Raw genomic sequence first — 13701 nt, forward strand, 5'->3', positions numbered from 1 at the left:
AGGTATATTGAATAAAAGAAAAAGAAAATTTTTGAATTTAATACCTTCTACTCCTTTCAATGGGAAGAAACTTTGATCTTCCCTAAAAGCCTTAATGATTATGCCGATTCCATGGGTGATTCAATCTTTGATGAGGAACCTTCCGATAGAGATGTTGGTGATCTTATCATTGATAGAGATCCTATCTTCGATGAGGGTCCCATCTTTGATGGAGATTTGGGGCGTGATCTTATTTTGGATGAAAAGCAAAGTGGAGGTGGAGTGAATGAAAGAGATAACGATGGCGATGATGGTGATAATGGTAAAGTGAAGAGATAGAAGAGGAGGGTCACACCCCACATTTGCACACTGCTAAACTTGGATCCACCTAAGCTCTCAGTGTCTCCCCCATGGTGCCTAGATCACATTTTTTAGCACATTTTCTATCTTTACAGGCATATTCATGTCTCCTTTCAACTTACATGGTGAGGCGAACTCTAGTGCAGATTCGCTTGCAAAAGGAGCTAGATGCGAAGCAACAAAGATGGAACGACCCTAGACATTTTGAGCTACGCTCCTGCTGGTTTTGGACATACAGTTTTATGGTTGTTCTTTTTTTCTGTACAACGTACTGTCCTAGGCACCGCTTTTTGTATATGGCCACTTGGAGTATGGGTCCAATTTTTGAAGCCGGCAGATCGGGTCTTGATCCAAAACCTGGACTTGAACATTATTCGGGTCCGGGTGCAAGTCCAGCTGACCCGTACTCATAAACTATTGGAGAAAAAATACTTTACTGTAAGACTTATTCGTTTGGGTGTACTAAGGATTGTGTACAATAACAACATGTAGTCATCTTTAGCTATTAAGCGACTTGAAATATAATGGCGGGTGATTGTTACTTTGTTGCCAATAATACGGGAATATGATAGTAAAAAAAAGGGCAAAAAAAAAAAAGAAAAGAAAAGAAGGTCATAGTCATAGGGTGGCAATGAACCCGACTAGATCCGGAACCCGACGGGTAGACCCAGGACCCAACGGGTCCAAAAGCTAGACCCGAATACTATTCGGGTCCAAGTCCGAGTCCAATTGGACCCGACCAGTTACCACCCCAAATGGCCACTGATTTTGTAAGTGGGCTCTTAGTTAAGCCCATAGTCACCGATTTTTTGTGAATGAGCTCATAGCTAATCTCATGGCATTATTCTTTTCACCAAGTGCAAATATTGTCACTTTGTGGGTACGGCTATTGGATATTTCCTAGGGGTATTTTGGAAGTTTTAAAGCTGTTTAATTGAGGCCTAAGTTAAGGCTAAAGTTTTAGTCTACAAATACAGGGACGTGAGAAGTTCTAAAGGAGTTTCGACATTTTGATACAAGGCAGTCATTGAAGCTTGGCTTGTAAGCTTTGTCGCAGTTGAGGAAAAGTAAAATCTGCAGTTGGACCAAAAACTGTCAGTAGTCAACGTGGAATTCTCAAGTTTCCCTTAGGTGGCCTGAACTTTTGAATTTATGTCGATAGAAGGTGTCATAGGCATACAAATGGAGCAACACTATTTGAAAAAAAAATGGCAGATCGGAAAAGCACCACTAAAATTCCACCCATTCATCTGGCAGAATTTCAATCTCAGTTTATTTTTGATATAAAGGCTCCATGACTAAGATGATTTTCTTAGGAAACCATAAAAACTAACTGATCAAAATCATGAATATAATGCAACTATCTGTTAGGAAACAAGTCACATGCAAGTCTACATTGAGAAAGACACTAAGGCCAATGGGATAAAGAATGAAAATTATACTTAATCAGAATAGAAGCTCTTTTAGCAAGCCTTAAGTACCTTGATCCATTTAAGTTTCGCTCCCGACCATCACCACTAAAAGCTTTAGTAACTCCATCTGCTGTATTGTGCTCCCAAATTTGATGCTGCCCAGCCATTGCAATGTAGACAATCTCATTGATGGGCTCAAAACATATATCCCATGGAGAGTTGAGAACCTACAGTACAAAATTCTAAGTTCTCAAGTTTGAACAAAGAAAAATACAAACTTATTAAAAGAAAAGCCAATCTATTTATTTAGGGTGCAGTTTGTATAGAGCCGAGGCTCTAAACAATCAAATTAGAGCCCACCTTCAAATAGTGTCGAGAAATATGGTTTCAATACTAGAAAGTTTTGTGATAGCCTTAAATTATATTTTCATCTTTAGTTATAAAATTTAAAGCTTCAAAAATAGTGTAGATCGAGCAGATCTATGAAAACTTGAAAATTGACTGTACAAAAATGCGTTACAAGATGCACTATTTCCAAAACTTGAAATCCATTTTTTTCTCATGTCCATGCTCTTGATGTCGAGATAATCAATTTGTTGATATTTGGGCATCAAAACAACCTCTTCTAGTGAAAGTTTTGAGGAAGGCTCTAATTTGATTGTTTAGATCTATATAAACTTTTCCCATTTATTTAACACATCTAAAACTAGTTTTGACTACTGCAAAGTTATGGATTACAGCTAAGAATCGAATCATAGTGTTTCAGTTACCAGGCGCACCAGTGGTATTTTAATTCTTTGAATGGAGAAAATCTAGAAAACCGACAATCTAGAGTAAAGAAGAGAATTAAATGATCATGCCTGATTGGATCCTTTTTTGCCTCCTTTATAGTCTGAACCTTTGGTCCCATTTCCAGCAAGTGTGCGCACCTTCTCATTAACAAAGTCTATTTCCCTAAACAACGTAGGTTGGAATAGGAATAAGTGTCGATCAGATAAGCTTGAAGAACAAAACATTCTCGAGTCTAAATATGATTCAGCAGCTTTCTCCTCTTAATGCAGATCACTATTGTGGTGCTTCTGTTGTTGTTCACTATCTAAAATGTTGGTAAACAGTGCAAAACCAAAAAAGAATATAAATGTCATCCTAAACCTTGGATATGCACCAATATATAAGAATTAGCGTAAACCAACAAATAGAGTGGTAATAGAAGAAAGTACATAAATATTTCTCCCTATAACCAGCTGTTTGTGCTGCCTTTTGCCATGTAACCTGTTGTTTGACTCAATTGGGGGATCTAGGGCTTCCAATAATACTCGGCCTATTATAATATTGCACATTCTCTCTCTATTTTGTAAGCATTTTACCTCATGGTTGGTAAAGTAAGACGGGAAAATCTAGCATCTATGATGTGATTGGAATTCCAGTTAATTTCTGTGACATTAAATGGGTCCAATTGGCTCCTGTGGACTCAGTCCATAAAAGAGTTTCCTGGTACCATGGGTAAGATGAAGTTCTTGGCTGAAGATGGGCCAAAAGAGTCAAATAGTGGGTTGAAGAATGGCTTAGCGAAACTTATCAAATCATGACATGGTTGTGGAATAGTATGGAACCCCATGTGAATGCTAATACGATGTTTCTTGATACCATGAAAGACTTTTGGGAGGCTGTGCCTGAGATGTACTCTTTTGATGAGAATATCTCCGGAGTTTATCAACTTTATGGGAGTATCTTTCTTTTACAGCAAGGTGACGAGAGTTCATGAGTATTACAGTACACTTCGGGTTATGTGGGAAGAGTTGAATGTGTATCAGCCTCTATCAAATAATATAGACCTACTGAAGGCACAAAGAGAAGAATTTAGAGTTACAATTTTTTTGTCCGGCCTTAATTCTGAGCACCAGTCCATTTGTGGATAAATATTAACTAGCAATAAACTCCCCTATCTCTCAACAATGTATACTCCTGTCTTCAGTGGCCTACCATATTTACACCTTCATCTGCCCCTAGTGCTAGTGATGGATCTTCCTTAACCTCCTCCACGGGTAGAGTTGATTGTAGATGTGGCAGTGGTGGTAATAGACGACAGGTTGTGATCCAGGGAGAGGTCGTGGTAAAGACCGTGGCAACAAGAAATGCACTCACTGTGACCAGACCAATCACATGGTGGGATAAATTTGGTAAGCTTGTTTAGGCTAACAAGGTAACTTATCTTTCTAAGGGATAATATCCATCTAGTTGACTCCAATGATCATCACCAGGTTCTCAATTCTTATAGTGACTCAGTTTTACTCTGACAATAATCTTATGAAACATAGTCAGTAGCCAACCACTCATCCCTCCGCTACTCTTGCAAAAACATGTACTTCTGAATTCCTCGTGTCCTAGAAGCCATTTCCTTGGTTCATTGACCAAGGAGCCCTTGATCATATGCCTAGTGAGTCTTCTATGTTTTCCTCTCTCGATCAATCAGTTTCCACTGCATTTGTTACATTAGATGATGGTTCTCTATCAAGTGTGTCTAGGGAAGGCATCATTAATCCTACTTCTTCTCTTTCACTGTCATCTGCTCTCTGTGTATCAAAATTCCCATTCAACTTATTCTTTTGTCTGTAAATTAAACAAATCATTTCGATGTTCAAGAACATTCTATCATTCCTATTGTGTTTTTCAATATTAAAGTGTGAGGTTTGTGAGTTAGGCAGGCATCATAGGGTGTCTTTTCATCCTGGAGTCAATACGTCTGTTCCATTCACAGTTATTCCTTCAGATATTTGGATTCTTCTAGAGTTCAAAGTCTATCTAGTCACAAATATTTTTAATTTCTGTTGATATTTGTTCTCTAATGACATGGCTATATCAATGAAAGAAAGATCTGAAGCTTTGTCTATATTTCCATTGTTCCATAAAGAGAGTCAAATTCAGTTTGGTTAGAATTTTTGTATTTTGCATTCTGATAATGTTAAAGAATATTATCCCAAGATTTTCAAAAACTATTTAGCCCAACAAGGTATTTTCCATCAAACATCGTATGCACACACTCCTCACAAAATGGGTTTGTAGAAAGGAAAATTCAACATATAATAGAAGTAAGTCATGCGTTGTCAAATATGGTGTGGCAAAAGTTTATTGGGGGATGCGGTATTAAATGCTTGTTATTTGATAAATCGCATGCCCTCCTCTTTTTTATATGGAAAATCACCACACATTATCCTATTCCCCAAGTCTCTTAGTTTAGAAATCGTCAAATCTTTCTGTTGTGTTTGTTTTGTTCATGTTTTGCGTTCTAGACTGACAAGTTAAATTCTAGAGCTATTAAGTGTTTATATTTGGGATATTGTCATAAAAAAAAAGGTTATCGATGCTATCATTCTGGTTTAAGACAATTTTTTGTTTGTGCTGATGTTACCTTTCATGAGAATACTACATATGTTTCCAATGAGGGTCAAATGCTTAAGTTGATTTAAGTTATCCTGTTCAAGGGGAGACTTACAAATAATGAAATAGTGTCCTCTTCCTCCCATTCCATTCCTGTTTCTATTCCTCTTGATGATTCTTTGACACCACCTCAAGTGTCTGCTCCTTGTAGAGTCTGTCTCTCCCATAAAAGCATCTCTGTGAGGTATATATCAGGAAGGAAAGTGAAGGAGGTGCTACTACCATCAACTCAGACAGCCAATCAGTCTCCATCTTTGTCTACAGATCCACTCCCAGTACCTGACCTGACCCCATTTCTAGGCTTGATAATGTTGGTCTTCCAATAGCCCTTCGTCAAGGTCAATGATCCTGTATTAAACATCTAATGCTCATTTTGTTACAAATTTGTCTTCTTCCTACTGGAATTTTGTTTTATCACCTTCCACTACTTGGTAATTAAGTCCTTTCAGAAAGCTCTTTCTCATACAGGTGGAAGAGAGTAATGCAAGGAGGAAATGACAACATTTCAATCAAATGGCACATGGGAAAGATAATTTGATGTCAATGGGTTTATACAGTCAAATATCAACAAGATGGATCTGTGGAAAGGTTAAAGGCTAGGTTGGTGGCAAAGTGATGTACGCAAACATTTAGTATTGATCATTCTAAGACATTTGTTTGTTCGGTTGCCAAACTTAACTTCGTTTGAGCGTTCATATATGTAGTAGCAAACAAGAGGAGGCCACTGTGGCAACTTGATGCTCATGGTGATTTCCAAGAAGAGATGTAGATAGAGCAACCCCCACGATTTGTTGTTCAGGGCGAGTCAGACAAGGTATACAAGTTGAAGAACGCCATGTATGGCCTGAAGCAGTCCCCACGTGTATGGTTTGAGAAGTTTAGTGAAATTGTCATAGTGTGTTGGTTTCGACAGAGCCATATGAATCATTCAGTATTTATTCAGAGACGATTCACTGGCATAATGTCTTGGTGGTTTATGTTGATAATTTCATCCTTATAGAGAGTGGCCAAGGAGGAGTAAATAAATTAGAAGAATATTTGCTACAGTATGTTCAGACAAAAGATTTGGGCCAGCTAACGTATTTTCTTAGATTTGAAGGCTCCAAGTATGGTGATAGTCTGTCCCAATGGAAATACGTAACAAATTTGTTGACAGAAATAGGATGTTGGGTGCCAAATCAGTTCATACATCTATAGATCCAAGTACTAAATTATCCACAAATCAAGGAGAGTTACTTGAAGATCCAGGGAGATACAGAAGGCTTGTGGATAAAATAATCAATTGCAAAAATGTCAATTTTTAAATAATACGGCAGTTATTTGCACACGAATTTTACAATGTCTAAATATTCAAAACAGTAGAAAGAAATATCACAATTTTACTAAAAGCAGAAATATCACATTTATTTCTAACAATAGACAAGAAAAATAAATAAATTTATTTTTCTAATTTACAGCATTCAAAATTTCTAACATAGATAAAATATCACAATTTTTATTAAAAAGATTATTTTTCATGATAATGAGGTCACGTGCGCATAAAATTTATCGCGCCTAAAATTCATGATAATAAGCAGAAATAATTATTTCATTTCATTTTTAAAAAGAATGGATTATTTTTCGAGACAATGAGGTCACTTACACATAAAACTGATAAAATAAAGATCCTAGACGAAAATATCACTATTTATTAAAAATAGACTATTTTTCAGAAAGACGATGTCACTTACACACAAAACTTATAAAATAAAGATCCTAGATGGAAATATCACTATTTATTAAAAACATACTATTTTTCAGGAAGACGATGTCACTTACACACAAAACTTATAAAATAAAGATCCTGGACGGAAATATCACTATTTATTAAAAACATACTATTTTTCAGGAAGACGATATCACTTACCCACAAATACTTGAGAAGGAGCTTCCGATAAAAATTCGGCTAGAGAGAGGAGTTCACTGTGTTTCGACCAGAGAGAAAAATCTCATAAGTTTTCTAAGGTAGGAGTCCTCATCTCTCTGAATTTAAATTCTACTAATATATTATTTTATTCTTTTATTACGTTACAGGTGTGAGCGTTAGGTTACGCTTTAAACGACTAAAGCCCATGTCCTTTAGTGGACGTGGCAAGCGTAAAGAAGCAACAAAGCTTTTAAACGAAAAGCTTTGAAAAGTAGAGATGGTCCCTAAGGACCACCATGTTCAAACGAATCATCACGTATTAAAATTTTATTTTCTTCTTTTTTTTTTTTTTTTTCAAAAGTTTAGGATTGTTACACCTACCTAACAATTACTCGGCCAAACATAGCCTTTGCGATGAGTGTAGTAAGTTGTTCATGCATTCTCACAGGACTAGGAGGCAATTAGGAGAAATCTTGAGATATCTTAGGGGGGCTCCAGGTCGAGGATACATCTAGAGGCAGAATGGCCATTTTAGCATTGAGAGCTACTTTGACGTTGATTGGGCAGGATATCCATCAGACTAAAGATCTACTAGAGGCTATTGTCACTTTGTTGGAGGAAATTTGGTAACATAAAAGGGCGAGAAACATAATGTAGTAGCCAGGTCTAGTGCAGAGGCTAGATATACAACAATGGCTCGCAAAATCCTGATGTAGGAGATGGAATTCACAGTTACTGAGACAATAAAGATGTTTTGTGACAATCAAGCTAGCCATCCATATAGCTAGCACTCCAGTATTTCATGAAAGAAAAAAACATATTGAAGTGCATTGTCATTTTAATCGAGAGAAAGTAGCAAGTAAGCAAATAAGTAATCTATATGTGAAGCCAAATGATCAATTGGGTGATTTATTCACCAAGCCTCTTGGTCATAACCAGACTTAGCAGATTTTGCCCGAGCTGGGCATGAGTGACATTTGTTCTCCAGCTTGAGAGGGAGTGTTGAAGATAAATTATTTTGGTTGTGTCCTTGCTATGGATTGTGAGGCATTCTTGTCTTTTTTATATACTTAAGGACATTAGTTCTATTCCAAATGGTATTTCTGTAATTTGTACATATTGTTGGAGTTTGAGGCCTTTAAAGCCCAGGAAAGCATGTAAATATAATAAAAATGATGTATTTTACAATTAAGTGAAACTGTATGTTGATTGATTGACCCAAGGTTAGGCGTATGTTGATTGATTGACCCAAGGTTAAAGCTAGTGAAACTGTATGTTGTATGTTGATTGATTGACCCAAGGTTAGGCAGTCTATGGCGCAGGTCATTATCCAACCTTTTTGACGCACTACCGTTGAGGGTTTCAGGAAGGTCATCCCTTATTAAAGTCGGAGACATGCCTAGGGATGCTTCGTCGGCCAAGAGAGCTTCATGGTCTCCTGTGTAATGTTGTAGGCTTGTGAAAGCGAGGGTCAAAATTCTCAATGTCCACATGGCTTCTACATATGACAATTGCATTCTAGGAAGCAACCTATAGAAGGTTACATGTAACGTGCATCAGAGAGGCCCCTTTGTAATATAGCGGGGTGTGCATCTGACATTCTCTTAGGAGGAAACTTGTAATCCACATACTGAGATAGTGGTTGCACCATTTATTAGCCAACTTTGACAGGCTAGTCATGAACCCCTATGCATGTGGGTTGGTTTCAGAAGATAGTTGTGGATCACGATATCTGACTCAGGTGGAGTGCCCTGACAATCACATTTGGTACCAATCCACTTCCAGATGTATTTATTAGTGTTTTAGATTTTTTTTAAAAACCTTATAAACATTGTTATCAGCTTTAATTATCATTTTGCATTTTTTAGTGATTCGTTATTCAAAATTTTTAAGAATTTATTCTTTGTTATAAAAACCTTGAAAGGGCTGATATTTTACAATTTAGTAGAAGCTTGGTTTTAAGTGGGATCCATGTGGGGTTGGGGGAGTGGGGCAGAGGGGGGGGGGGGGGGGTGAAGGGCTAAAATCCCACAATAGGGTAGGCCACAACCACATAGGGGTGGGATGTGGGGCCCCAAGGGCCACACACCCTCACAAAGTGGGATTCCCCCATTTAAATTTACAATATTACCTTTTGTTTTAGGAATCTTATTTGGATTGGGGTTCCAACTTGGATTAGGACTCTTACTTAAATCAGAATCAAAACTAAAATAGAAGTCCATCTTTATCCTAGTTTAACTAAAAGTGGATATGGGACAAAGAATTAGGGGATAAGGTTCCTAAGACTCCTCCCAGAATTATAATGGCCAATTGTTTGGATGGACGGCTCAAATTTGTTTTCTCTCTCACCGAACATATTGCAAGGAATCCTCTTGGCCAAGGTGAATTTTAATTAAGATAGGCATACCCTAGGAAAACTATAATTTTTTTTTTTTAGAGGAGGGGGGTAGTTTACCCGTTATTTCATTCATTCAGTTTTCTAGCCCCTCTCTCTTACTCTCTCCCCTCTCCATGCCTCATCTCTCTCTATAGTTATCTCTGTTCCTTTGAGGTTGATAGGCGCCACCCAAGGATTCCTAGGGTCACACCAACCCTAGGGCTAAGGAACGGAGCACGCCCAGCCCGTATTGTAGCAGGGTGGTGCCACATAGTGGCAACCCTAAAAGGTTTTAGAAAAACATGAGACTGAGTTTATGCTCTCAAACCCAAGTTCTCTAAGGGTCCGTTTGGGTACCTGGATTAGACTATCTCGGATAAGGTTATCTAGGTATTGAGTCCCTATCCTTTGTTTGGGTAGCACAACACACATGGATAGCATAATCCCGTGGACTAGCCATTCAATGTTTTCCTTTAAAAAACGCTGATAACCTTATTCCACCCAAAGAGGTGGAATAAGTCCATCCAAACTTTTTTAGATAACACTATCCCCGTCACGGACCCGAAATTATACATTCACTTCAATTTGTTGAGCTATTTTCATGTCCGCCATAAAATACAGCGCAACCATAGGCCTTGAGATGAAGAAGCCCTAACACTGTGATAATTGCTCCCTTTTCTTGCCAAAGATGTTCAGATCCTTGCCAGAAAATGGAGATTCCAGCGTTGAGTCGAGGGTTCTTTCTGATGTTCTGAGATGCCATTCTTGTGCTCAAGTTGTGAAGCCTAAGTTTAGGTTTTGCCCCTTTTATGGCTCTTCCCTATGAAAATGGGAAATGACTTCAACTGTCCTCTGTGAATTATCGGTTGGTTATCTTTGCAAAAGATTATGGCTTTTGGGTAGTTTCTCTCCTCCATTTCTAGTTAGGTCTTGAATTTTTTTTTTTTTTAAGTTTGTATAGCTTGTGGTTTGGTGTTTTGATATGAGTAATTACATGTATGGCTCTTCAACGTAAATAGAAGAACCGTGAAGAAGGAAACTCATCGATTGCTTATGAGTTTGTGATGTGGCTTGTGAATACAAAACTACAGACACTCAAGAATGAGAAGCTACTACACGTCTTCAATGTCTTATTTAACGTGGGAAGCAAAACCGGAATTTTTGGTATGCGAAATTTATCTGCCTTTGACCATGGATGCTCTTCTCTAAGTGATTATACAAAAAGGGTTTGATGGCTATGAAAGTCCTCTATGAAGAATCACCTTGGCTTTGGCTTCTTGGGAGTTTGAGACAATGGGACACCAGTCTTGAGACTGGAGCCAAAACCATTTTGTATATAATTTCTTGATTTCCCAATACATTGATGTAAATTGAATATTTGAGAGGTAAGATAGCTATATATAAGGATACAATGGAAAGGAATAAGAGAAAATAAGGATTTCATCATAGTTAAGAATTAATATTGAATTTTGGAATAAATGTGCTGAGTTAATTAATATATAATTAAATGTAGAGTAATAATACAAAAACTATAACTAAATTTCCAAGGATTCACTTATTCCAAGTAATCCAAACAGTGGACAGGCATATCCACGTTTCTTATCAGGTGCTATCCAAATAGCAGACAACCCTATCCATGGATAGACCAATTCCAAGAGAAGCCAATTCTAGTATAAGCCTATCCCTAGGATAGGCTTCGCCAAGTACCCAAACAGACCCTAAAGGGAATTTCCTAAGGAGCTTCCCAGTCTATAGAATTCAGCAGGGCCAAAAGTTCAAGAAGTGTGCCACCGGTGTGGTAATCAGGTGCCGAGTGCAAGTCTTGAGGGGGAAACCCTAGGCAAAGTTTAGTAAGTCTTCCTAGCCTAATTTATTGATTTCCAGATTAGAAGTTCCTGATTTATATTTATTTACAAAAATCATATTTGTATTAGAATTCAAATTTGAACGTTTGGACTTGGCCCTTGAATAAAATTTTATTTGCAGTAGAAGTAAAAGATACTAGATTGTAGAAGATTTATTTTTTCTATTTCTACATTGCATAGTGGAAATTGTAAGTAGAAATTCCAGTTATTAATAAAGATATTTTTGAATTTACACTTTTAAATTCTACATAGCCACACCTTTCAGATTTTGTGGGTCACCTTTGGGAAACTTCTGCTTCATATAAATTGGCAGATACTTCACATCCACCTCGCGGGTAATAAAATAGTGAATGTGCTAGGCCCTTTCCTGCATCTCCAATTAGATCGAAAACTTTGGCCAGACTGCTACAGTTTATCAGTTGGCATTTTGAGGATACAAGTGGTGGAACTTGGTCTCTCAAAGATCCATTTTATATCATCGGCTCGTAGCTTTTTAATTCACGAATATAAGTTACAAGCATTAGTTCAGTTACCCAACCCCTCTTGCCTATTTCCTGTCCTGCCCAGGAAGCACAGCCATTGTCCATATGTGCATTCTGAAGAATTTTCTCTTTAACATAACTCTTCATTCATCACCATAAGAAATAGAATGAAGACTTTGCATTCATGAATTCCAGCCAATATATCAGGCAAAACAAAGCCACTCAAATATTATTGATAACTAATGAGTGTAATGTCACTAATCTAAGAACTGATCCCAAAACTTATGAAAGAGAGAAAAATTAATAATTTGATACATACCTCAAGGCATGATTTTCAGTGTCTGCAACATATAGAAGGTTTTTCTTTGGGTTGTATGCCAGACCCTACAGGCAAAGGGATAAGGTTACTTCTATCCATGCAAAACAAACATCAAGGTATGAACACAGAGGACCTATACTGTCATAAACACATGAGATCTTAAGGACGCATGATAAATAATGCCACAATCAAAAGTATACATCAATTTCAGGCCAGAATTGATCAAACACAATTTCAGAAACAAGAAAGAAAATCCGCATACTTTTTTCTTTCCTGATAGTTAAGAAAATCTGCATTCTTAGAAGTTAAGCACAGACACCCATCCAGAAATATTATTACAAAATACAAATTCCATGTGACTTAAATAATATTCCCTACTTGTGGGTGATTAAACGTCGCATTCTCAAAATCACCATCATGTAGACCCTCTTCTCCAGTGCCTCCTACTTGGAGAAAGAAATTTCCTTCAAGGTCAGTTACCACCTGACAGTTCCACAGACTAAATATCAGTGGCAAGTCAACATCATATAGTAACATAAAAATCTAACTTTCTACCCGTGATTCAGTCAAATATGTATGCCATGCACAAAGTAATATATATTAATGAAAGGAAAAGCTTGGGAGTGAACGTACTATCCGATTATGGTTACTGTCTGAAATAAACAGTCGGTTGTTCAAAATATCAGTTGCTAGTTTTCCTGGAAATTTCAAGGGAGAATTCAATAGACTAGCAGCTTTGTCCTTCTCCAAAGCCAATGGAATAGGATGGCTATCTAACATCTTCCGTTCACCATAAAACTGAAGTGCCGCCTCTACTAAATCATCAAGATCCTGAAAGAATTATTTTTATTGCAATTGTTCGAAAACAATCAAGTATGAGAAAATACAATGAGTTCAAGAAAAAGAAAACACCAATATAGGAAGGATAATTTAGTGGCATGGAAGGTAAAGGAATGCATTACTGAGCAAAGGCTCCTAGTGTGGGCGTAAAGGCATGTGCATGGACATGCCTGGGTAGCGAAGTATATTTATAATGATATATCACACTAGTTGGTGAAAATAAGAATATTTCAGGAAATTATTAAAATTATATAATTTTAAGACATTGATGTTTCTTTAGTGCCTCTTATGAGGTTACATTGCATGAGTAAGAGAAGCATGTCTTTTGTCCTTTAGTGTCACTGATTTCGGTAAGGCTTCTCTATTCCCTTTGTGATTTGAATAAAAATTAGCAGCTATAGGATTAAATGTCAAAAGACTTTCTTGATGAGAGTTAATATTAAATAAATTTACTCCAATATAAATTGCCAACAGATCTTAGTTCCCAACCTCAATTGGTGCTTAAGAGTAATTAAACTCATGATAAGTACATAATGAAGATTAAATTACCTTTCGATGACCCTCGCCTGAAATCTGGACCAATAGCTTACCATTTGGCCCAATGAGGGCAAATGTAGGCCACGAATCTACACCCAACTGTCTCCACAGATACATGTCCCCATCATTGACAACCTACGTCAAATAACGGTCTCAACATGTTAATACACCATGAGGACAGGAAAC

General features: G+C 37.3%; 1 protein-coding gene across 11 annotated transcripts in view; it reads right to left on the reverse strand.

Annotated features, from left to right (window-relative positions):
- LOC18431436 (haloacid dehalogenase-like hydrolase family protein) overlaps positions 1 to 13701 on the reverse strand; it is a 119526-nt gene that overhangs the window by 13504 nt on the left and 92321 nt on the right. For 9 of the 11 annotated variants that reach the window (XR_016049646.1, XM_088858618.1, XM_088858617.1 and 6 more), the window contains 6 exons: positions 13528 to 13650; positions 12772 to 12969; positions 12517 to 12621; positions 12139 to 12203; positions 2612 to 2705; positions 1821 to 1978 (listed from right to left, as the gene is read on the reverse strand). Coding sequence is in view for 8 of the 11 variants with exons in the window: in XM_088858618.1 (XP_088714744.1) it covers positions 1821 to 1978; positions 2612 to 2705; positions 12139 to 12203; positions 12517 to 12621; positions 12772 to 12969; positions 13528 to 13650 (743 nt within the window). In the remaining 3 variants the exon portion in view is untranslated. The remainder of the gene's footprint in view (positions 1 to 1820; positions 1979 to 2611; positions 2706 to 12138; positions 12204 to 12516; positions 12622 to 12771; positions 12970 to 13527; positions 13651 to 13701) is intronic. The other 2 variants (XR_016049648.1, XR_016049647.1) reach the window with 1 other exon arrangement.

This window comes from Amborella trichopoda, chromosome 2 (assembly GCF_054954075.1).
Source record: "Amborella trichopoda isolate Santa Cruz 75 chromosome 2, AtrichopodaSantaCruz75HAP2 v2.0, whole genome shotgun sequence".
Lineage (NCBI taxonomy): Eukaryota > Viridiplantae > Streptophyta > Magnoliopsida > Amborellales > Amborellaceae > Amborella > Amborella trichopoda.